General features: G+C 44.8%; 1 protein-coding gene across 7 annotated transcripts in view; it reads left to right on the top strand.

Moving 5' to 3' along the window:
- The window catches only part of LOC139264565 (E3 ubiquitin-protein ligase HECW1-like), a 751,381-nt gene that overhangs the window by 102,353 nt on the left and 622,564 nt on the right, over window positions 1-26,464 (top strand). For 3 of the 7 annotated variants that reach the window (XM_070881228.1, XM_070881232.1, XM_070881229.1), the window contains 2 exons: window positions 7,078-7,241; window positions 24,541-24,598. The exons of 3 other annotated variants lie outside the window; for them this stretch is intronic. In XM_070881228.1, coding sequence (XP_070737329.1) covers window positions 24,572-24,598 — 27 coding nt within the window. In that variant the 5' untranslated portion in view covers window positions 7,078-7,241; window positions 24,541-24,571. The remainder of the gene's footprint in view (window positions 1-7,077; window positions 7,242-24,540; window positions 24,599-26,464) is intronic. One more of the 7 variants, XM_070881230.1, reaches the window with a different exon arrangement.

Below are 26,464 nucleotides of genomic sequence, written 5' to 3'. Positions count from 1 at the left end.
AATTATTAAGGATGTTATCGCAGCGGATTTGGAAAATGGTGACATGATAGGTCCAAGTCAGCATGGATTTGTGAAGGGGAAATCATGCTTGACAAATCTTCTGGAATTTTTTGAGGATGTTTCCAGTAAAGTGGACAAAGGAGAACCAGTTGATGTGGTATATTTGGACTTTCAGAAGGCTTTCGACAAGGTCCCACACAAGAGATTAATGTGCAAAGTTGAAGCACATGGGATTGGGGGTAGTGTGCTGACGTGGATTGAGAACTGGTTGTCAGACAGGAAGCAAAGAGTAGGAGTAAATGGATACTTTTCAGAATGGCAGGCAGTGACTAGTTGGGTACCGCAAGGTTCTGTGCTGGGGCCCCAGCTGTTTACATTGTACATTAATGATTTAGACGAGGGGATTAAATGTAGTATCTCCAAATTTGCGGATGACACCAAGTTGGGTGGCAGTGTGAGCTGCGAGGAGGATGCTATGAGGCTGCAGAGTGACTTGGATAGGTTAGGTGAGTGGGCAAATGCATGGCAGATGAAGTATAATGTGGATAAATGTGAGGTTATCCACTTTGGTGGTAAAAACAGAGAGACAGACTATTATCTGAATGGTGACAGATTAGGAAAAGGGAAAGTACAACAAGACCTGGGTGTCATGGTACATCAGTCATTGAAGGTTGGCATGCAGGTACAGCAGACGGTTAAGAAAGCAAATGGCATGTTTGCCTTCATAGCGAGGGGATTTGAGTACAGGGGCAGGGAGGTGTTGCTACAGTTGTACAGGGCCTTGGTGAGGCCACACCTGGAGTATTGTGTACAGTTTTGGTCTCCTAACTTGAGGAAGGACATTCTTGCTATTGAGGGAGTGCAGCGAAGATTCACCAGACTGATTCCCGGGATGGTGGGACTGACCTATCAAGAAAGACTGGATCAACTGGGCTTGTATTCACTGGAGTTCAGAAGAATGAGAGGGGACCTCATAGAAACGTTTAAAATTCTGATGGGTTTAGACAGGTTAGATGCAGGAAGAATGTTCCCAATGTTGGGGAAGTCCAGAACCAGAGGTCACAGTCTAAGGATAAGGGGTAAGCCATTTAGGACCAAGATGAGGAGAAACTTCTTCACCCAGAGAGTGGTGAACCTGTGGAATTCTCTGCCACAGAAAGTGGTTGGGGCCAATTCACTAAATATATTCAAAAGGGAGTTAGATGAAGTCCTTACTACTAGGGGGATCAAGGGGTATGGCGAGAAAGCAGGAAGGGGGTACTGAAGTTTCATATTCAGCCATGAACTCATTGAATGGCGGTGCAGGCTAGAAGGGGTGAATGGCCTGCTCCTGCACCTATTTCCTATGTTTCTATGTTTCTATGTTTCTATGTATGGCCTGTTTGCTTGTCAGTTCTAAAACACTGTGACTTAGAATCTGATGAGGCCCGAAAACAGGCGGTGCCACCGCAGGGCGAGGTTTGCTCACATTGTAAAAAAATTTCTCTCAGCACCGTTATTTTGTTGCTGCCTGCTGATTTGACAGATTGGCGCGCCCAGCCTAGCATGGAACGGGCTGATTCAGGCTGGGTGCTCAGCAGGAGGCCCACTGTAGCGTGGCCGTAGTGCCCTTGGAGCGAGTCAACCTTTTCTTAAGCAGTCTCGAGCCCTTAAAAGGAACTGCCTTCTAAAATGAAAAAAAAAATTAAAATAATTTAAAAATAGGCAGCCTTTATCCCTTAGAATTTAACTGCTTTCTGAAAAAGAAACATTAAAAATGATTCCAAAATGGCAGTCTTCAGCTCTTAAAGTTGAGCTGCCTCTGCACATAAAAAATTATAAAAGTGCTTCAGCACTAACACAAATGGTGCAACAGGCCAGAGAAAGGGCACCCAGGGTCTCACATGCATCACTCCAGCTTTGTGCCGGTGGTCAACTCTGGAAGAGAGGTCCACTACCCTCAGGGGGCCAGGAGGCCCTCCAGAAAGAAGGATGTGGCACCAGATTGCAAGGGCCATTAGATCCAGTAGTGTCACCCCCATGACCTGACTCCAGTGCCCAAAGAAATTTTATGACCTTAGACTACTGGTTAAGGTCAGTGAATGCATCGTCAAAAGCTGCCTCCTACCAACTACACCACTAGCCTTACAGACCGCTCAATGCAAGATCACTCCCAACCCCGCATCACTCATCTACCAACAATTTCTAACAAACATGAGGCACAATCATATTCCTAGCTTCACCTCACCCCCTTTGAGGAGACGGTGTTGGCCATTCTTGGCAGAGGCATGGATGAGCCCTTGGCCAGTGGGAGGACTGAAAGAATGCAAGATGCTGGTATCCTCATATGTTATTCGCCTTCTCACATCCCACAATCTCTTCGGATATATAAGCTGTGCATGGTGTAAGCATGCAGCTCTTGCTTTCTCACCCTCCCCTCACCACAACCCTACCCTTATGACTTCCTCATTTCAGACACCCAAGAAATCCAGCCTGGCTAGCTGGAGGTTGATCAGGAAGAGGGAGAGGAGAGTGAAGAAGAAGAAACACCATAACTCGATTTCACACTCCCAGCCACTAGCTGTCGGGGTCATCCTGCAAGTCCATCTGTAGTGTCCCCACATTGAAAGTCAGCAGCCTTCCACCAGCCATGCTGCAGCCACTGGGATAGCACTGCGTGACATCAGTAGGATAGGCAAAGGCAGAATCAAGACAGTCACTAAAGGAATGCATAAGGGTGATTCGTTGATTTTTTGATGTAATATTGGATGCATATATGGATAAAGTTGGATTGGAAAGTTTGCTTTGTGGTGGCTTTTATTTCAGAATTGTGGTGAAGGGAACACTGTGATGGTCTGTAACAGAGGGAAGGTCAGGTGTGGAACAAATGTTGAAAGGGGAATTGGGGTTGTGGTCACTGGGACTGCAGATGGATGATTCCATCCCAGATATCCTGGCCAGAGAGGAACAGTCTGGGTTGCTTCTGCTTCTTCTTTTTCTGCTTCTTCCTATTCCCTCTATGAACAGCTTGTCCCCTTTGCTGCCTTTTTCTACAGCTCCATGTGCCCCCCAGGATTGTAAGCAAGTGGTCTTCTCAGAGGCAAAATACTGTGGATGCTGGAAATCTGAAATAAAAACAGAAAATGCTAGAAATATTCAGCAGGTCAGGCAGCATCTCGACCTGAAACATTAACTCTGTTTCTCTCTCCATAGATACTGCCTGACTTGCTGAATATTTCCAGCATTTTCTGTCTTAGAGGCCTTCCTTTACCATCCAAAGCCTTGCAAGCATCCAGCAGCACTCCCTACACACTAACAATTTTAAAAATGTATTGCACTACTTCAATAAAATATTAAAAAACAGCCCAAAATCTGATTTCCAAACTTTCCTGAAAGATGTGCGCATCCTTTTAAGAAGCGCTGACAATATATTTGTCGTGCTGCTCCACGCACGTTCTTCCATGTATCGTTTGGAGAGAACATTATGGTGTGTGGTGACATCGAAAATTGCAGTCAGGTGTCAAATCCAGCATTGCATGTTGATTGGTGTCACAATCTGCTCATTTGAATTTGAGAGATCAGCACTGGCAATGGCCGGGCTATGGACCTCACCAAAATAGCAGCCATTGTGTTCTGCACCAGAAGCGAGGTGGCTGCATTTTTTTGCAGAAATATAGTGCAAACACATGGCAGTAAGATAGGGAATTTCTGAACCTTTGTTCCAGAAAAACATTCTTGAAATTCATTGCCTTTACTCCTTACGTTGTTCTTCTTCTTCCAGTCTATGTGAAAATTAAAATCTCCCATTCTAACCACATTATTTCTGCTACATGCTTCCCTGATCTCTGTATTTTTAAATTTCCCCACTACATCACTGCTATCAAGAGGTCTGTAAACAATACCTATTAAAGTCTTGGCATGCAACGTAGATCATCTAGGTTTCTGCTCCATGACATGAGTTCTGGGCTGAGCCTTCCAAAAGGCCCAAAATGTTTCCCAGCAAAGGGAAACTATTTCCATTGACCTTGATGGCTCTATAAGGGCCTCTTCCTTCTCCATTAGCTTTGCAACTTTCCAAACAACTTTTGTGGTGTAAAGGCACAGTCCCTGCTTGTTTAAATAACCGCATCCCCATGAATTGGAGAAGATGTCCACTCAGCTGCAAGGGCCAGCATCAGAGCAGGAATCTTGCAATTTGGGGTCCAATTTTCATATTTTTTCCTACATTTGTTATTCTTGGTTAGAAAGTGGGAAAGTAAGAGGACGTCACAACCCAAATGCTTCTCAACAGGCACCTGAAGCAGATTTGGGAGATGCTTGGAGCAGATTTCCTGTATGTCCTCATAGCTAGGAAGTTTATATAGAAACATAGAAAATAGGTGCAGGAGCAGGCTATTCCGCCCTGTGAGCCTGCACCGCCATTCAATATGATCATGGTTGATCATGCAACCTCAGTACCCCAACCCTGCCTTCTCTCCATACCCCCTGATCCCTTTAGCCACAAGGGCCAAATCTAACTCACTTTTGAATATGTCCAATGATCTGGACTCCACAACTTTCTGTGGTAGAGAATTCCACAGGTTCACAACTCTCTGGGTGAAAAAGTTTCTCCTCATCTCGGTCCTATATGGCTTACTCCTTATCCTTAGACTGTGTCCCCTGGTTCTGGACTTCCCCAACATCGGGAACATTCTTCCTGCATCTAACCTGTCCAGTCCCGTCAGAATTTTATACATTTCTATGAGATCCCCTCTCATTCTTCTAAATTCCAGTGAATATAAGCCTAGCCGATCCAGTCTTTCCTCATATGTCAGTCCTGCCATCCCGGGAATCAGTCTGGTGAACTTCGCTGCACTCCCTCAATAGCAAGCACATCCTTCCTCAGATTAGGATACCAAAACTAAACACAATACTCAAGGTGTTGTCTCACCAAGGCCCTGTGCAACTGCAGCAAGACCTCCCTGCTCCTATACTCAAATCCCCTTGCTATGAAGGCCAGCATGCCATTAGCTTTCTTTACTGCCTGCTGTACCTGCATGCCTACCTTCAATAACTGATGTACCATGACACCTAGGTCTCGTTGCACCCCCCCTTTTAATAATCTGTCACCATTCAGGTAATAAGCTGCCTTCCTGTTTTTGCCACCAAAGTGGATAAACTCACATTTATCCACATTATACTGCATCTGCCATGCATTTACCCATTCACCTAACCTGTCTAAGTCCCCCTGCAGCCTCTTAACATCCTCCTCGTAGCTCACCCTGCCACCCAGCTTAGTGTCATCTGCAAACTTGGAGATACTACATTCAATTCCTTCGTCTAAATCATTAATGTATATTGTAAATAGCTAGAGTCCCAGTACTGAACCCTACTGCACCCCACTAGTCACTGCCTGCCATTCTAAAAAGAACCCATTTATTCCCATTCTTTGCTTCCTGTCTGTCAACCATTTCTCTATTCACATCAATACATTACCCCCAATACCATGTGCCTTAATTTTGCACACTAATCTCTTGTGTGGGACCTTGTCAAAAGCCTTTTGAAAGTCCAAATACACCACATCCACTGGTTCTCACTTGTCCACTCTACTAGTTACATCCTCAAAAAATTCTAGCCGTTTTCCTTTTCATAAATCCATGCTGACTTGGACCGATCCTGTCACTGCTTTCCAAATGCACTGCTATTACATCTTTAATAATTGATTCCAGCATTTTCTCCGCCACCGATGTCAGGCTAACCGGTCTATAATTCCCTATTTTCTCTCCCTCCTTTTTTAAAAAGTGGGGTTACATTAGCTACCCTCCAATCCATAGGAACTGATCCTGCGTCCATGGAATGTTGGAAAATGACCACCAATGCATCAACTATTTCGAGGGCCACTTCTTTAAGTACTCTGGGATGCAGACTATCAGGCCCTGGGGATTTATCGGCCTTCAGTCCCTCCAATTTCCCTAATGCCATTTCCTGACTGATAAGGATTTCCCTCAGTTCCCCCTTCTCACTAGATACTTGGTCCACTTATATTTTCGGAAGGTTATTCGTGCCTTCCTTAGTGAAGACAGAATCAAAGTATTTGTTCAATTGGTCTGCCATTTCCTTGTTCCCCATTATGAATTCACCTGATTCTGACTGCAAGGGACCTACATTAGTCTTCACTAATCTTTTTCTTTTCACATATCTATAGAAGCTTTTGCAGTCAGTTTTTACGTTCCCTGCAAGCTTACTCTCATACTCTATTTTCCCCCTCCTAATTAAACCCTTTGTCCTCCTCTGCTGAATTCTAAATTTCTCCCAGTCCTCAGGTTTGTTGCTTTTTCTGGCCAATTGATATGCCTCTTCCTTGGATTTAACACTTTCCCTAATTTCCCTTGTTAGTCACGGCTGATCCACCTTCCCTTTTTTATTTTTACTTTTTTACGCCTCACAGGGATGTACAATTGTTGTAGTTCATCCATGTGATCTTTTAGTGTCTGCCATTGCCTATCTACCGTCAATCTGGTATCATTTGCCAGTCTATCCTAGCCAATTCATGTCTCATACCGTCGAAGTTTCCTTTCTTTAAGTTCAGGACCCTAGTCTCTGAATTAACTGTGTCATCCTCCATATGATACAGAGAGACCTGTGGTTTTAAAGCTTAATAAATCAGATAGATAATCCTTGTCTACTAATAGTTATAATTGGACTATGAAAGTATATAGTCATATACACTGATCCTTAGCTGTGTTTTAAAATGTTGTACCAGTTGTTCTGATAGAAACAATAAATCATTCTTTATTACATAGTTGTGCTCCACTTATTTCATTACAGCTTGCAACAAGGAGATTGCACCACATGGAAATACTTTCAAATTTTCCTAGCAGAGCCATTTAATTTTACACGGTACATGCGGGAGATTATATTATCTTTGCATATGAAGCCCTATTCAGATTGTATTTACTTTACCAGCAGTGAAATGATTACTGCAGCATGGAAGGGGCTTTTATCAGGCATCAGCGAAACGTCAAACATTTTCATGCTGTAAAGCCTCGGTGAATTTATTTGTGGTCTATGTACAGAAAACTGACCCCTGAAATGATGTTTTTTGTCTTCTTTCATTAGGGATGGTTTCAAATTTTCAACATTTTATAGCGAGTACAAACAAGCCTTATTTGTCAAGCCACTCAAAGATCACAAACATAAGTACAGATGTGGGAGGCCATTCAGCTCACTCAGGTCTTCCTTCCATAGAAACCTACGGTGCCACCATCACAGCACCGTTCCAGGTAATCATCATTCTTTGGTCCCAATTTTACAAGATTGGCATAATCGGGTGTGACGCCTTTGAAAGTCTTGAAGTGATGCAAGTACGCTACATGTCAGGCTATTAGGAATAGAATTTCTGCAGGGATTCTCCGATCTCCCGCTGGAACTTTGGCGGAAGATTGATATGAACCCTCCCAAAGAAATAGTGTAAATGTCTATCAAGGATTCTGGGGAGGTCTCAGCAGATTGGAAAATTGCAAATATAACGCCCCTATTTAAAAAAGGAGGAAGACAAAAAACAGGAAACTATAGACCAGTTAGCCTAACAACTGTGGTTGGGAAAATGGTGAAGTCCATTATTAAAGAAGCAGTAGCAGGATATTTGGAAAAGCAAAACTCAGTCAGGCAGAGTCAGCAAGGATTTATGAAGGGAAGTCATGTTTGACAAATTTGCTAGAATTCTTTGAGGATGTAACGAACAGGGTGGATAAAGGGGAACCAGTGGATGTGGTGTATTTGGACTTCCAGAAGGCACGGGGTTGGGGGTAATATATTAACATGGATAGAGGATTGACTAACGAACAGAAAACAGAGAGTCGGGATAAATGGTTCATTCTCGGTGCTATGGAGTATTACAAAGATACTCAACACAAGTCTTTTTGGAGAAAAGAATCATTTATTATAAAGTACTCAATCGAGGGAGAGACAGCTTCTATACGAGTTCAGTAACTCGGTGACCCAAACAAGCTGTTCTCCCCGAACACTCTTGGATTACTGTTTTTATACAGTCAAAATACATACAAAATCATGAAGTTCCACGCGGAGGCTTTCCATTTATTGTTTCCCTGCTGCGTCACAAACTTTTCGATAACCGACTATAATTAATTGGTTAATACAATTATATTGACAGCAAACGTCGTTACCTCCCCTGTGCGCCGTTTATCTGATAAGTTACGTGCCACGCCATTCTCAGCTCTGTGAACTCTTCGCCTCTTGACCTAACTGCTTTCAACCAGTTTAGATGTTTTTTCAATTGTCTTTTGTTTCCCTTAATCTCTTACCACCCCCTGTGACCTAGCCTTGGAGTGTATTTTTCCCAACTGTCTTGTTTATACTGTGATAAGATGATCTATCTTCCTGAGAGTTCTTTGACCTCAGCTATGACCCTTTCTAAGGAGAATTCATTTGCTTTGCTCTTTGTTCTAGCCTTGATAACAGCAAACCGATTAATGAGTGCAGAGGTACCACAGCATTCTGTTCTCAGAGTGCCGAGTTCAATAACACGTGTCTTTTCTATCTTTACTGTGAAACTCGCTTATAGTTTTAACTTTACTTGATTAATTTCCCTCTGATTAATTAGGTTCCCTCTATTTAAATTTTTTTTTCTACATTCGGTTGGCAGGGATCAGTACTGGGACCCCAACTATTTACAATCTATATTAATGACTTGGAGGAAGGGACTGAGTGTAACATAACCAAGTTTGCTGATGATATAATGGGAGGAAAATCAATGTGTGAGGAGGACACAAAAAATCTGCAAAAGGACAGAGACAGGCTAAGTGAGTGGGCAAACATTTGGCAGATGAAGTGTAATGTTGGAAAGTGTGAGGTCATACATTTTGACAGAAAAAAAATCAAAGAGCAAGTTATTATTTAAATGAAGAAAGATTGCAAAGTGCTGCAGTGCAGCAGAACCTGGGGATACTTGTGCATGAAACACAAAAGGTTAGTATGCACGTTCAGCAATTGATCAGGAAGGCCAATGGAACCTTGGCCTTTATTGCAAAGGGGATGGAGTATAAAAGCACGGAAGTCTTGCTGCAGTTGTACAGGGTATTGGTGAGTCCACACCTGGAATACTGCGTGCAGTTTTGTTTTCCATATTTCCAAAAGGTTATACTTGCTTTGGAGGCAGTTCAGAGAAGGTTCACAAGGTTGATTCCAGAGATGAGGGGGTTGACTTATGAGGAAAGGTTGAGTAGGTTGGGCCTCTACTCATTGGAATTCAGAAGAATAAGAGGTGATCTTATCGAAATGTATGCGATCATGAGGGGGCTTGACAGGGTGGATGCAGAGAGGATGTTTCCACTGATATGGGAGACTAGAACTAGAGGGCATAATCTTAGAATAAGGGGCCAGCCATTCAAAATAAGATGAGAAATTTCTTCTCTCAGAGGTTTGTGGATCTGTGGAATTCGTTGCCTCAGAGAGCTGTGGAAGCTGGGACATTAAGACAGAAATAGACAGTTTCTTAAATGATAAGGGAATACAGGGTTATGGAGAACGGGCAGGGAAGTGGATCTGAGTCCATAATTGGATCAGCCATGATTGTATTAAATGGCGGTGCAGGCTCGAGGGGCCGTATGGCCTACTCCTGCTCCTATTTCTTATGTTCTTATGTAAGATACGAGAAAGTGGACCTTGTTTTATTTGAATGTGAGGAGATTTTGAGAAGATCTAATGGAAGTTTTCAAAGTTATGAAGGTAATTAACAAAACTAATCCAGAAAATGTGTTTATTAAAGTAAAGGGTTCAAGTATCAGTTGATGCAAGTTAAAATGTATGAAGTTACAAAGAATGACATAGATTATACAGCACATAAACAGGCCATTAAGCCCAACTACTCTGTTCTGGTGTTTATACTCCAGACGAGTCTCCCCCCCCCCCATTCCATTTACCTCATCTCAGCCTTTCAGCATATCTTTCTATTCCCTTTTCTCTCATTTACTTGTCTAGTTTTCTTTTGAAAACATCTAACCTTATTTGCTTCACCCACTTCCTGTGGTAGCGAGTTCCACATTCTAACCACTCTCTGAATAAATACATTTCTCCTTATTTCCTTATTGGATTCATTAGTAACCCCTCAAGAGCCCACCCTGGATATACAATGACCCCGATCCAGGAAATAGGGAGGAGAGAAACCAGCTCCTAGCCTCAAACAACTAATGAATGCTTAGATTTATACACCCCAATTTTTAAAACATTTGGGTAGAAATTGTACAACATTTCACCTCCCATTAGCAGGACGCAAATGAGTTTTCACCTGGGCACGGTGAAAACATGAAAAGGCACAAGACTCGTGTTAAGGCGAGGACAGGGGGGATGAATGGAACAAAGAAGCCAGACACTATCAGGAACTGGAAAGTGAGAAAGCTTGCTGGTGTGAGGGGGAAGTGGGACTTGAGAAGGAGAGGGGATGAAAATACCGTTGCACCCCCAACAGGGCCGACGTCGCCGACGGCCATAGCACCCACCACCTGCTACTCAATCAGTCACTCACTGAAGTCCAAACCCACCTGTCCACTGCTGCTCCCTCCTACTGTGTGTTATCTTGACCAGCAAAAGAAAGGAATGTATGTGAATCAGAGTCCAGCTCTGTGTCTGTGAATGTAGTCAAGGTGTGAGATGAGGATGTGAGTTTGAGTAGGTGCAGATGTTTGGTGGGGGAGTGGTGCTTTGCTCAGAGTGCACAGATAGAGGTTAAGAGGCTGGTATGTAGGAGCTGCTTAAGTGTGTACTCACTTTGATCACCTGACTGAGGTCGTTGAATTTCTTCCGGCACTATGTGAGGCTGCATTGTATGACAGTGCTGGCCGAGACTTCCTCGGCCACTTCACTCGACATTGCCCTGAAAACCTGGGGCAATGGCCTCCTTCCACTTGCCACTAACAACGCTTTCCTCCTTTATTTGACTGCCCCCACAAATGCCTCTATTTCTATGTCATTGAAACGCTGAGCTCTCTCCCTTACAGCTGGATCAGGAGCAGCCATAGCAAAAAGTTCTTGGCCTTCCTCTCAGGTCTCCTTCAGATGTAGCAATGGTGAAAATGAGCAGCTGCACATTGCTAGAATCTACCCTTTAAGCACTGGAATGAGCCAATATGAAGGATTGAAGGATGCGAGTCAGCTGTGGCTCAGCATGTAGCACTCTTGCCTCTGAGTTAGAAGGTAGTGGGTTCAAGTCCCACTCTAAGGACTTGAGTACAGAAGAAAATCAAGGCTGATATTCCAGTGCAGTGCTGAGGGTGTGCCGCACTGTCAGAGGTGCTGTCTTTTGGATGAGACGTTAAACCGAAGCCTTATCTGCTCTCTAAACTGGACATAAAAGATCCCTTAGCACTATTTTGAAGAGTGGCAGTGGAGTTATCCCTGGTGTCCTGGTGTCCTGGACAATATTTATCCCTCAATCCACAGATTATCTGGTCATTCTTACATTGCTGTTAATGGGAGCTTACTGTGCGTGATATGGCTGCCGCTTTTCCTACTTTACAACAGTGACTACATTCCAAAAGTACTCCATTGGCTGCAAAGTGCTTTGAGACATCTGATGGTCATGAAAGGCACTATGTAAATCCAAAAGTTTATTTTTTCTTTGATTGCTGAATGCAAGTCACCTGAAATTGGGTAGTGCTCTGGTGTCAGCACCACTGTCGCACCCCACTGAGGTAATTAGCGCTTGAGTTACTGCCCCCCTTACTTTCCGGGGCACTAAATCCCAATTTAGAAGACGTTCAGAAACCTTTCTTTGAGCCTGGCGCCCCCCCCCCCCACTCCCCTGCTTTATGTTTTTAAAATTCTGGTTTTCATTTGGTGTAGGAATAGAAAGTAATATAGAGACAAAGTAAGCAAAACTGTTACAAAGAAAAGTGATCCGATGTGCACATATAGGCCGCGATTTCGCTAACCATGGTGATTCTGGTGTGGCCGGCATTGGTGGCGTGTGGGGAACCCACTCCTCTCTGCAGCCCGCTCACTCGATACAATCTTCCCTTGATTTGGCTTGTTAAGCTCGCCCTGCGAGGTTACATAAGAACATAAGAAATATGAGCAGGAGTAGACCAGACAGCCCCTCGAGCCTGCTCCGCCATTTAATACGATCATGGCTGATCTGATCATGGACTCAGGTCCACTTCCCTGCCCGCTCCCCATAACCCTTTAATCCCTTATTGGTGAAGAAGTTGTCTATCTCTGTCTTAAATTGATTCAACGTCCCGGCTTCCACAGCTCTCTTAGGCAGTGAATTCTACAGATTTACAACCCTCTGAGAGAAGAAATTCCTCCCCAGCCTGACCAATTAACAGGAAGTGGGTCTGATGATGTAATTTGATGATGCGTCATCAGCCGGTTACCATAAAGATGTATTCAACATTTAGGAAGGATAGATAGAAAGGAAAAGGAGGTGGGATGGCATTGCTGGTTAAAGAAAAAATTAATGCAATAGTAAGGAAGAACATTAGCTTGGATGATGTGGAATCGGTATGGGTGGAGCTATGGAATACCAAAGGGCAGAAAATGCCAGTGGGAGTTGTACACAGACCACTAAACAGTAGTAGTGAGGTTGGGGACAGCATCAAACAAGAAATTAGGGATGCGTGCTATTGTGTTCCTAACACAGATGAGACTGCACACAGGGAGGTTAAAGTAACAGTGATCTCGGTCTTTATTAACACACTCCAGAATGAGGAACAGGCCTTAGGGGCCGGCTTATATACAGTGCTCCCAAGGGATGCTGGGATCCCTTGGGACTTCAGGGGATGAGCTCCCTGGTGGCGGAGCATCAGAGTGCATGCTTTACAAATACACAACATCACTCCCCGCCAAAGTCAAAGTGAAAACTATTTATAAGGTGAGGTGGTCGGGAGCCTTTCTTTTCCTGGTGGACCGCCTCGGTACAAATGTCTGTTCTGGTGTGTTGGCTGTGCCCTTGCTGGGCTGGCGTGTTGTTGGCCCTGCAGGGCTGCTGGGTGAGCCTGGCCTTGCTGGGCTGATGGGTTCAATTTCTTGATCCGGGGTGGTGTCGTTGATCCTTTGGGTGTGTGTTGCAGGCTCGAAAAAGGTGGTGTCTGCTGTGGGTTGTACAGGGCAGTCTGTGAACCGCAACCTCGTTTGGTCCAGGTGCTTTCTGCAAATTTGTCCATTGTCTAGTTTGACTACAAACACCCTACTCCCTTCTTTAGCTATCACCGTGCCCGCGATCCACTTGGGACCAAGTCCATAGTTTAGCACATACACAGGGTCATTCAGATCAATTTCCCGTGACACAGTTGCGCGACCATCGTTTACATTTTGTTGCTGCTGCCTGCTCTCTACCTGATCATGCAGGTTGGGGTGAACCAGCGAGAGTCTGGTTTTGAGTGTCCTTTTCATGAGTAGCTCAGCCAGGGGCACCCCTGTGAGCGAGTGGGGTCTCGTGCGGTAGCTGAGCAGTACTCGGAACAGGCGGGTTTGGAGTGAGCCTTCTGTGACTCGTTCAAGGCTCTGTTTGATGGTTTGTACTGCACGCTCTGCCTGCCCATTGGAGGCTGGTTTAAACAGGGCCGAAGTGGCAGGTTTGATCCCATTGCGGGTCATGAATTCTTTAAATTCGGCACTGGTGAAACATGGCCCGTTGTCACTGACCAGTATGTCAGGCAGGCCGTGGGTGGCAAACATGGCCCTCAGGCTTTCAATGGTGGCGGCGACGGTGCTTCCCGACATTATTTCACATTCAATCCATTTTGAAAAAGCATCCACCACCACCAGGAACATTTTACCGAGAAACGGGCCCGCATAGTCGACATGGATCCTTGACCATGGTCTGGAGGGCCAGGACCACAAACTTAGTGGTGCCTCTCTGGGCACGTTGCTCAACGGAGCACATACGCGGCATTGCCATACACAGGACTCTAAGTCAGAGTCGATACCGGGCCACCACACGTGGGATCTGGCTATCGCCTTTCATCATTACTATACCTGGGTGTGTGCTGTGGAGATCCAAGATGAACGTCTCCCTGCTCTTTTTGGGTAGCACTACGCGGTTACCCCACAACAGGCAATCTGCCTGAATGGACAGCTCATCCTTTTGCTGCTGGAACGGCTTGATTAGCTCCTGCATTTCAACGGGGTTGCTGGCCCAGCTCCCATGCAGTACACAGTTTTTTTACTAGGGACAGCAGAGGATCTTGGCTGGTCCAAGTCCTTATCTGGCGGGCCGTGACAGGTGATTTATCATTTTCAAATGCTTCCATGACCATCAACAAATCTGCAGGCTGCGCCACCATCAACAAGTTTGCAGGCTGAGCCATTTCCACCCCCGTGGTGGGCAATGGTAGCCGACTGAGAGCATCCACACAGTTCTCGGTGCCTGGTCTGTGGCGGATGGTATAGTTATACGCTGATAGTGCGAGGGCCCACCTTTGTATGCGGGCTGAGGCATTAGTATTTATCCCCTTGTTTTCAGCGAACAGGGATATGAGGGGCTTGTGATCGGTTTCCAGTTCAAATTTGAGGCCAAACAGGTACTGATGCATTTTCTTTACCCCAAACACACACGCTAATGCCTCTTTCTCAATCATGCTCGAGGCCCTCTCGGCCTTAGACAAGTTCCTGGATGCATAGGCGACAGGTTGCAACTTCCTCGCAATGTTAGCTTGTTGTAATACACACCCGACTCCATACGACGACGCATCACATGCTAGCACAAGTCTTTTACACGGGTTATACAATACAAGCAACTTGTTGGGGCATAAAATGTTTCTGGCTTTCTCAAAAGCAATTACTTGCTTTTTTTCCCCATACCCAGTTCTCACCTTTACGCAATAACACATGTAGGGGCTCTAAGAGGGTGCTTAACCCCGATAGGAAGTTACCAAAATAGTTGAGGAGTCCCAGGAATGACCACAGCTCCGTGACGTTCTGTGGCCTGGGCACGTTCCTGATAGCCTCTGTCTTGGCGTCTGTGGGCCGAATGGAGTCTGCCGCGATCTTTCTCCCCAAAAACTCCACTTCTGTTGCCATGAAGATGCATTTTGACCTCTTCAGCCGCAGCCCTATGCGATCCAGTCGCTGGAGGACCTCCTCCAGGTTTTGTAGGTGCTCGACGGTGTCCCGACCCGTGACCAATATGTCGTCCTGAAAAACCACCATCGTGGTACCGACTTGAATAGGCTCTCCATGTTTCTCTGGAAGATCGCTGCAGCCGACCGAATTCCAAACGGGCATCTGTTGTAGATGGACAGTCCATTGTGCGTGTTGATGCAGATGAGGCCCTTCGAAGATTCCTCCAGCTCCTGCGTCATGTAGGTCGAAGTCAGGTCGAGCTTGGTGAACGTCTTGCTCCCTGCCAGCTTTGCAAATAGGTCATCTGCCTGAGGTAGCGGGTAATGGTCCTGTAGCAAGAAACGATTAATAGTTACTTTATAATCGCCGCAAATCCTGACCGTACCATCACTTTTGAGTACTGGAACAATCGGGCTGGCCCACTCGCTGAATTCCACTGGGGAAATGACGCCCTCGCATTGCAGCCTGTCCAGCTCGATTTCCACTCTCTCCCTCATCATGTGAGGTACCGCTCGCGCCTTGTGGTGAATGGGTCATGCCTCTGGGACCAAGTGGATCCGCACCTTCGCCCCGGAAAAGTGGCGAATGCCTGGCTCAAAAAGGGATGGAAATTTATTAAGATCCTGGGTACATGAGGCCTCATGGACATGTGATAGCGCTCGGATGTCATCCTAGTTCCAGCAGATTTTGCCCAGCCAGCTCCTTCCAAGCAGTGTGGAGCCATCGCCTGGGACAATCCAGAGTGGCAGTTCTTGCACCGTGCCCTCGTAGGTGACCTTGACCATGGTGCTGCCCAGGACAGTGATGAGCTCTTTGATGTACCTTCTCAGTTTCGTGTGGATGGGGCTCAGGGCTGGTCTGAGTGCCTTGTTGCACCACAGTCTCTCAAACATCTTTTTACTCATGATGGATTAACTAGCGCCAGTGTCCAGTTCCATGGCTACGGGTAAGCCATTCAATTTTATATTTAGTATTATAGGTGGATATTTCGTCGAAAATGTGTGCACCCCATATACTTCAGCATCTGCCTCCTCTCTCTGAGGCTCGAAATTGCTTTGATCCACCATGGACCGATCTTCCTCTGCCACGTGGTGGTTAGTAGGTTTTACAGAGCTTGCAGCCCTATTGTTCCACAGCTCTTGCAAACATATCCTTTGAAGCGGCATGAATAGGCTGAATGGAAGCCTCCACAACGCCAACAAGGTGTGAGTTGCCTTGCATTCATCCTTTGTTGCGGACTCAGAGTCATCTGGGTCACCTGAGGCCTGTTGGCAGTTGCAGACCCGTGGTTTCTGCCCTGAAATTTCTGCTCGCAAACACAGTTCCAGTTAATTTATTATCATTGCTAGCACTTGTGTGCTGAGAGATTTGTTTGGTGTTATCACTGGTGGACATAAATGCCTGTGCTATCGCAATGGTCTTACTGAGGGTCGGTGTCTCTACAGTCAAAAGTTTTCGTAGGATGGTCTCGTGGCAAATGCCCAGTATAAAAAAGTCTCTGAGCATCTGCTCCAGGTAGCCATCAAACTCACATTGTTCTGCAAGTCGCCTTAGCTCGGCGAAGTAGCTCACCACTTCCTGACCTTCAGATTGCTGGCACGTGTAGAACCGATACCTCGCCATTAACACGCTCTCCCTCGGGTTAAGATGCTCCCGAGCCAGTGTACACAGGTCCTCATACGACTTATCTGTGGATTTCACCAAAGCCAGAAGATTCTTCATGAGGCTGTAGGTCGGTGCCCTGCAGACCGTGAGGGACTGCTCTCCTTTTTGCAGCGCTTCCTTCTCCGTCCAGCTCGTTGGCTACAAAGTACTGGTCTAGCCGTTCGACATAGGCTTCCCAGTCCTCACCCTCTGAGAACTTCTCCAGGATGCCCACAGTTTGCTGCATCTTTGCGTTGGATTCGTATACTCGTCGCCAGTTATTGTGTTCCTAACACAGTTGAGACTGCACACAGGGAGGTTAAAGTAACAGTGACCTCAGTCTTTATTAAGACAATCCAGAGTGAGGAACAGGCCTAAGGGGCCAGCTTATGTACAGTGCTCCCAAGGGATGCTGGGATCCCTTGGGACTTCAGGGGATGCGCTCCCTGGTGGCAGAACATAGGAGTGCATGCTTTAAAGATACGCAACATGTGCAAGAAAGGTATGGCAGTTATCATGGGTGACTTTAATCTACATATTGATTGGGCTAACCAAACTGGTAGCAATGCGGTGGAGGAAGATTTCCTGGAATGTATTAGGGATGGTTTTCGAGACCAATATGTTGAGAACCAACTAGAGGGCTGGCCATCCTAGACTGGGTGATGTGTAATGAGAAAGGGCTAATTAGCAATCTTGTTGTGCGAGGCCCCTTGTCGAAGAGTGAGCATAATATGGTAGAATTCTTTATTAAGATGGCGAGCGACACAGTTAATTCAGAGACTAGGGTCCTGAACTTAAGGAAAGGTAACTTCGATGGTATGAGACATGAATTGGCTAGAATAGACTGCCGAGTGATATTTAAAGGGTTGACGGTGGATAAGCAATGGCAAACATTTAAAGATCACATGGATGAAATTCAACAATTGTACATCCTTGTCTGGAGTAAAAATAAAATGGGGAAGGTGGCTCAACCGTGGCTAACAAGGGAAATTAAGGATAGTGTTAAATCCAAGGAAGAGGCATATAATTTGGCCAGAAAAAGCAAAAAACCTGAGGACTGGGAGAATTTTCTAATACAGCAGAGGAGGACAAAGTGTTCAATTAGGAGGGGGAAAATAGAGTATGAGAGGAAGCTTGCTGGGAACATAAAAACTGACTGCAAAAGCTTCTATAGATATGTGAATAGAAAAAGATTGGTGAAGACAAATGTAGGTCCCTTGCAGTCAGAATCAGGTGAATGTATAATGGGGAACAAAGAAATGGCGGACTAGTTAAAGAAGTATTTTCGTTCTGTCTTCACGAAGGAATACACAAATAAGCTTCCGGAAATACTAGGAGATCGAGGGTCTAGTGAGAAGGAAGAACTAAAGGAAATCCTTGTTAGGCAGGAAATTGTGTTAGGGAAATTGATGGGATTGAAGGCCAATAAATCCCCAGGGCTTGATCATCTGCATCCCAGAGTACTTAAGGAAGTGGCCCTAGAAATAGTGGATGCATTGGTGATCATTTTCCAACAGTCTATTGACTCTGGTTCAGTTTCTATGGACTGGAGAGTAGCTAATGTAATACCACTTTTTAAGAAAGGAGGGAGAGAGAAAACGGATAATTATAGACCGGTTAGTCTGACATCGGTAGTGGGGAAAATGTTGGAATCAATTATTAAAGATGAAATAGCAGCACATTTGGAAAGCAGTGACGGGATCAGTCCAAGTCAGCATGGATTTAAGAAAGGGAAATCCTGCTTGATAAATCTTCTAGAATTTTTTGAGGATGTAACTGGTAGAGTGGACAAGGGAGAACCAGTGGGTGTGGTGTATTTGGAGTTTAAGAAGGCTTTTGACAATGTCGCACACAAAAGATTGGTGTGCAAAATTAAAGCACATGGTATTGGGGGTAATGTACTGACGTGGATAGAGAACTGGTTAGTAGACAGGAAGCAGAGAGTCGGGTTAAACGGGTCCTTTTCAGAATGGCATGCAGTGACTAATGGAGTACCGCAGGGCTCAGTGCTGGGAACCCAGCTATTTACAATATATATTCGTGATTTGGATGAGGGAGTTGAATGTAATATCTCCAAGTTTGCAGATGAAACTAAGCTGAGTTGCGATGTGAGCTGTGAGGAGGACGCTAAAAGGCTGCAGTGTGACTTGGACAGGTTAGGTGAGTGGGCAAACGCGCGGCAGATGCAGTATAATGTGGATAAATGTGAGGTTATCCACTTCGGTGGCAAAAACACGAAGGCAGAATATTAGCTGGACGGCGGCAGATTAGGAAAAGGAGAGGTGCAACGAGACCTGGGAGTCATGGTTCATCAGTCATTGAAAGTTGGCATGCAGGTACAACAGGCAGTGAAGAAGGCAAATGGTATGTTGGCCTTCATAGCTAGGGGGTTTGAGTATAGGAGCTGGGAGGTCTTACTGCAGTTATACAGTGCCTTAGTGAGGCCTCACCTGAAATATTGGGTTCAGTTTTGGTCTCCTAATCTGAGGAAAGACGTTCTTGCTATTGAGGGAGTGCAGCGAAGGTTCACCAGACTGATTCCCGGGATAGCAGGACTGACACATGAGGAGAGACTGGATCAAGTGGGCCTGTATTCATTGGAGTTTAGAAGGATGAGATGGGATCTCATAGAAACATATAAAATTCTGACGGGACTGGACAGGTTAGATGCAGGAAGAATGTTCCCGATGTTGGTAAAGTCCAGAACCAGGGGACATAATCTGATGATAAGGGCTAAGACATTTAGGACTGAGATGAGGAGAAATTTCTTCACTCAGAGAGTTGTTAACCTGTGGAATTCCCGACCGCAGAGAGTTGTTGATGCCAGTTCATTGGATGTATTCAAGAGTGAGTTAGATATGGCCCTTACGGCTAAAGGGATCAAGGGGTATGGAGAGAAAGCGGGAAAGGGGTACTGAGGCGAATGATCAGCCATGACCTTATTGAATGGTGGTGCAGGCTCAAAGGGCCAAATGGCGTACTCCTGCACTTATTTTCTATGTTTCTATGTTTCTATGCCCACATTGAGGTGCTGCAAACACTGACAAGCACTGCACAAAGGTGCACGCTGCTCCCAGGCTCTCCCATCGCTCCCTCCAGGTGCTTATGGAATGACTCACAGCATGCAGGGAGGTTCTCTTCCCTTCCAATGGGCAGAAGAAACCTTCCCACAACACCAACGGAGCCTGATTGTAGATTGCGCAGGAGGGCACAAGCAGGGATGTCATCAGGAGGAATTGGCTGCAGTGACGCAAACCTTTCAATGATCTCAGTAGATCACGAAACGTTATTGCAAACTCACACTCAACCTATTCCCGCTGTGGAACTCATCACTACTCCATCACTCTGCCTTCCTTACCCTACCCCTGCACATCCTTACTCACACCAACTTACCTTGCACCTCTACCCATCCCTCTTTATCTACATTATCACTTCCCCATCTTACTCGCCACCCCCCACATTCATCCTCATCCTTGTCCAATCATACCAACTATCAACACATCAGGGTAGCCACTTGGATCTTTTAGCCAATGTTCATGTAAAGTTTATGTTGATGTGTTGTCAAACATTAAGACATAAGGGTAACCCCCACAATGGTGATGAGTGTGAAAGGAATGGCTTGGGCATTTCAGGGATGCTTTATGGAGCTGGTGTGGGGTGGTGCCAACGTGGCACATCATGTGGCAGCCAGGGTGTACATCGTTAAGTGATATACATGTGGCCATGGTGAGGCCATCCCATGTGTTCTGGGCAACAATGGGGTCAGATGCTGATGCCCTGTGTCCTGTGTAGCATCAGATGATTGCAGGACAGCTTGGTGTTGTTGTTAGTGATTCTGGTGTGTTTAGTGATGTTGGTGTTGGGGCTGATCGTGATTGGATTCTGAGGACCAAGGTGAGATTTTTTCAAGGGCACCGATGCTACTGGAATAGATGGCAGATGGGATTGAGATGACAGAAGCGATCAGTCAATGGTAAGAGAGGTTGCTCCAAGGAGATGACAGTGGATAGTGAGTTCACTACAAACACTTCTAACCTGCATACAGGTACAGCGTCGAGAATCCAGAGTTCCGGAATCTGTACTATTCCAGAATCCAGACACTGGGATGATCCGTGGTGGGGCCATCCGGGATCCGTAAAAGGTTCTGGAATCCATACCTCCGCCTCAGGCCACTGCCGACCTCTTCCCCGCCTCGGGCCGCCACCGACCTTTTACCCACCTCGGGCCGCCACCGACCTCTCCCGTTCCTTGGGCCGACCTCGCCCCCCCCTCCCTCCCACCTCCCTCTCCCCACCCGCCGCCACTTGGGCGTTTCAGATTCAGGACGTCATAAATACACAGAATCCGGAGTGGCCTCGGTCCCACGGCTTACGGATTCTCAACGCTGTACCTGTGCAGCTGAAAAGTGTCTTCCAAATCCTGAAGGCTTCAGCTTATGGCATTGGAAAGTGAACAACTTTGAAATGGTTGCTTTTATACCACTTCTCCAGCTATCGGCCAGTCAAAGCAATGGAGAATCATTGAAAACCTGACACACTTATCTGGCGTGTTCCCCAAGAGAAAATCTTGGTAAAATGTTAATTGCCTGGTTAAAATCCTTTTAAATTCCTTTAAAGTACCTGTTAAGCATCTTAACTGACTTGCCCGCCGCTTGTTGTCAGATCTGCGATCCGCACACTTACCCAGCACTTGAGAAATTGACACAGAAACGGGTTCAGAGCGGACTTCCGACCGCTGTCAATCAGAGCAATTTTGACAGCAGGCCCGCCTCCAAACCCACACTCGGAGGGCTGGTAAGATTCTGGCCATAAAGCTTGGAGCTGAAATACAGGGAAAGAAAATAGACAAAGTAAGCAACTGAGTTGTGAAAGAGAAGCATGGACATGCTGGACTTTATTTATTTTAAAAAATGGTCACAAACCCTTTTTAATCATTATAACCAGTGACAAAGTGACAGAAAAGCATGGCTATTTAATTGGTAAGTATGGCAAAATATGGCCAAACACATCACACTTATAATAATGCCATTTTTGGTACCCAGGCATATAGTGTGCAATATATGTGCAAAATGGCTGAATAAAAATTGAGCTTTTACCCATAAGCCCCTTCATTATTGAAACATGGCACATTATTACATTGCCTTCTCTTTAAGCATGTGCTCTAGTGCCACATTTTTTTAGAATCAACGGGGGAGAAATGCTCCAGCACCCCAATTGGGGTGGTAACCGTCTCAGATTGCGCCCGGCATGTAAGTCCTGCCCCGGCCAAAAAATTGCGGTTACTGCCCTTAAAAGGAAGTGGAACACAATCTCGCACACTCCATTTCCTCTTGGGGTGGGTTCTGGGGTGCATTGGTAGTGCTATGTTGCTGCACATGTAGCGCTGACGTGTTTCAACGCCCCTCCCCTTCGGTTAAAGAGGAGGGCCGCTGCGCATTCTGCTGGGCCTCTGATTGCCTCCGCTGGGCCACCAGGGTGGTGTGGTGCCGAGGCTGCAGCCCGGCACCCAAAACAGAGTGCTGGGCTGCACGATGGTGGCCTAGACCATGCAAGGGAAGAAGAATTTGGTCCGGCCGGTGAGTCAGCAAAACCATCGAGATGGCAGCACGTGGTGCTCCCCACGTCCCCTTTAATTCTGCCCCACAAGTGGAAGTCGGCCCGGCTCCTGACCCACGAGGCTGGCGCTGAAACTGTTCATGGCAGCCTTGCAGAGCAATTTGCGTCATGGAACGGAAAGGGGTCACCACGCACAGTAATGACGTCATCGCTGGTTGCATGGCGGACTCGGGCACTATCGGCGGTGCGCGGCACTACTGTGTCAGCGCCTCCACTAACTGCCGCGCCCCTTTAGCGCCCCCAGAGGCACAAACGGGCATCACAAAAAAGGGCAATTTCGACCCCAAGGATTCTAAATTTAATACACGAGAGCTGACTAGGTGGTTAATTTCTGAATAGATAAACCAAATCTGGGAATAGATATCTTTCAACATACTCGGAATCTTAACATCATTAACATCTCCCTCAGTGTCACTAGATTTCCGTATATTCATGATCTGTGAGCAAGTTTTCTAACACGGTATTTAAGATATTGTCTAAGAAACATATTTGAGAATTCATCCATTGGTCAAACTAGTTTGCTGTTTCTTTCCCAGCTTCTCTCATTGGCTCCTCTGCTCCACATGCCTGATTTGCCTCTCTCCTCTTCCACTTCCTCATGCTTTGCCCCAGTAAGTGTCTGTTCAGTGCTTTTCTCACAGCAAGTCATGAAGTGCAAACGGCGAGACTAGCCAAATCTCAAAATAAAAATAACAGTTACATCTCTAGAATAGCCTTGCCTTCAGCAGTGTGACTCACTGGGAGAGAAGGTCATGTGGCTGAACCAGGTAGGAGATGGACGAGCAGGCAAGTCAGATGCAAAAGGAACAGACATGCAGATCAGGGAGAGCTTGATGGGTAGGTAGATCAGGAAGGATAGGAAGAAGTCTGTGAATCAGCCGGGTCAGGGGTGGGAGAGGTTCATTAGATGGGAGAGAGACAGGCTAGCAGATCAAGTGGGAGGGGGATGAGCAAACAAGGCAGAGATCAGAAGGAGGTATGAGCAGATCGTGAGAAGAGAGGGGTGAGCAGACTGGGGGAGATGGATAGATGAGGGGGGGAAAAAAAGGTCAGCATGTTAGGTGGAAGAGTGACATGGAGGCAGAATGGGATAGAGATACACAGAGAAGCACTTTGAGTGGAAAGCTTGTTTTTGTTAAATTTCCCTTCACCTACACGTTTTGGGGTGAAAAGCCCCATAGCAGAGTGCTAAGAGCATTGCTATCAATGTAAAGCATGGTTGGCAGGCTGGACTCTGAACAGATTACAAACAATAATGTTATGCTTCAAATATGCTAGGCAGCCAGACAGGTGGGCACAGGTTTAGAGTTGTGAAAGAAAAATTTAGGACAGACTTTAGAAAATATTCTTTATGCAGAGAATTGCACATTACTAGGACGAATGGTGAAATATAGAACTCTGGACTCATTTAAGAAACAACTAGATGCTGTAATATGGAATGTGTGGTTGATATTATGGAAGGAAATGGGCTGAAGAGCCTTCTTCTTCCAAACCTATTTGTCGATATTGTCATCAGTCATTTATTGCCTATGAATGGACTATAGTTAATACTATTGAATTAAATTGAAATATTGTTGAAAAATGTAACTTTAATCTACATTTATAAATAAGATGAGCAATGATACTGGCCCTCAGGTATGTCTTATCTTTTTAAGTAGAGAATTTAATTTTTCAAAGTCAGATTTCTAGCTGTTCAATAGGAAAATAAGGGGTAATCAGTAGAAACAGAGATTCTGTTAATCCTTGAGCTGAATATAATTAACTTAGGATATAACCATTTTTCAAAAGCTAAGTTGGCAACAAATGCATTTATTTTAGATACTTACTCTGTGTAGTTAATAGGTGTCTGTATCCACACTCGGTCATTTTCCTCTCGAAAAGAACTGGCCCCTCTCTGTTCGCTGTGTTATGATGTGCTGCATAAATGAGTTATAATTCAGACTCTAACTTTATTTTATTTATGATTAAATATTTTGGGGACCCGGTTAACCAATTATGTAATTTCTTGCACCTGTGGGAAAAGGCTGCTTACTCTGGAACGACATTCTAATGAAAAATGTACTGCCGCAGTTTTGAATTTGAAAGTTTACTTTTATTGCTTATTCATTGTAAATGTGCTTTGCAAATTACAAATCTAAAAGCAATTTGTGTATGAATTATGTGTACAAGATGCTTATAAATGTAATTTCTATAATCTGTGTCATGGAATCAATGCTAAGTAATTTCATTAACCTTTTCCCAGGATTTGATGTGCTTGCAGTTAGTGAGTCATTATGCTGCTGCATCTGTGTAGTGTTAAGGTTAGTGTTTTTTCCTGCTTTTGTCACTCATTACTATCCATTACACATTCAGCATCATTGACAATGGAATGCACTCCAATGTATTGATAGTTAAGAACTTTCTGGTAATTGTTTTTTGTGTAATTAAAGCTTTATGATATTTAAAGGTACCTGCATCACAGGTAAGTACATGCAAGAATATTTATTTCAAAGATATATAATGCTTCCTCACATAAACACTTAAATCTGGACCACAGCATGGTGGCATGTACTGAAAATGACAATTCACTGACTTGCACTGGCTTAGTCAATGTATGCAATATAGTAAAAATACAAAGGTGTAAAATTCTAACAGGCATCAGGTGTGTCTAACCAAAGATCAAATAGATATCACAGAAGGTGAGCTCATATGATGGAGTTTCCTGAGCTATTAAAATCCAAGCCATGAATCAACCGATTTAGTCACTCCTGAGAATATCACACAATTGTGTGCAGCTTCAGAGCAACTTTGATTTGCTAAAAAAATTAAGACATCCCTTTGCATTCTAATGCATGTACTCCCATTAATGCAAAGAGGCTTTGCCATACAGGTATTAAGTGTGATGAATGAATAATCACTGGATTTTTTTAAAGAAATAAATGGACAAGTCCCTGATTAAAGAGGGATAGAGATTCATTGATCAGACAGAGTAATCTGTATGAAATGCTGCTCTAGAAAAAAAAGATTTAAATTGAAGAAAGCAGGCCAAGCCAAATGGCTTTTTGTAATTCGCCTTTTGGTTGTGTTTATGAAGTCACTTTATTACAATTCATTAGATGTGTTACAGCCACAGCATAAATAAATCAATTGCATAGCTTTTCAAAAGAGGTTAAATCTGTTTACCTTACATTGTAACTGGTATTTTACTCTTAAGTTCTTCACTTTTGTTATTAGTTTCTATGTCTGTGTAATATCAATGAGGTGTTGACAATGGCTCATGTTTCAAAGATTAACATTAATAGAATTTCTAAATGTAATTTTGAGTGTATTCATTGTATATTGTTAATTGCAATAACAGATTCACAGATCTGCTCTGATCCCCTTACACAAGATGCCACACAAATATGTACAACCTGTAAGATATCAGTGTGTAGCCTGTAGGGTTATTTATCTTCCCCATGGCTATTAATATCTCTAGCCACCTACTAGTCAAGAACCATGTGCTGATGATGTTGCTGAGCACAGGTGAGTGTGAATCACATTAGTGTCCAGGGCAGTAATGGATTGAATTCTCAGTATATTATTGTACTGCTTCTTGTTATAGCGTAACATTAATCATTACAATCTATTTTACAAAGTTATATACTGCTCCCCTTCAAAATGCTTTAGTTCCTGGCTTGGTGAACACCTCCTCCCCTTCTCCATATCTGCAGCTTTCAAGTAGCACAGATTGTCCTCACTATCTGATGACATGGTGAGCTGATTAGTTGGCATCCTCTTTGAACTTGGACCAGTTCCATCAGTTATTCTGGCTGCTTTCCTCAGTTCCTGAGTTTCTTTTCATGTCAGGCTCAATCTCGCTGTTTCTGCTTATTATTATTTCTAGGAGCATTAAATGGTAAGCCATTTAGGACCGAGATGAGGAGAAACTTCTTCACCCAGAGAGTGGTGAACCTGTGGAATTCTCTACCACAGAAAGTTGTTGAGGCCAATTCACTAAATATATTCAAAAGGGAGTTAGATGAAGTCCTTACTACTAGGGGGATCAAGGGGTATGGCGAGAAAGCGGGAAGGGGGTACTGAGGTTGCATGTTCAGCCATGAACTCATTGAATGGCGGTGCAGGCTAGAAGGGCCGAATGGCCTACTCCTGCACCTATTTTCTATGTTTCTATGTTTTCTGCTGAT

This window comes from Pristiophorus japonicus, chromosome 5 (genome assembly GCF_044704955.1).
Source record: "Pristiophorus japonicus isolate sPriJap1 chromosome 5, sPriJap1.hap1, whole genome shotgun sequence".
Classification (NCBI taxonomy): domain Eukaryota; kingdom Metazoa; phylum Chordata; class Chondrichthyes; family Pristiophoridae; genus Pristiophorus; species Pristiophorus japonicus.
The sequence above is the reverse complement of the archived record's forward strand: the minus strand, read 5'-3'. Positions and strand labels throughout refer to the sequence as shown.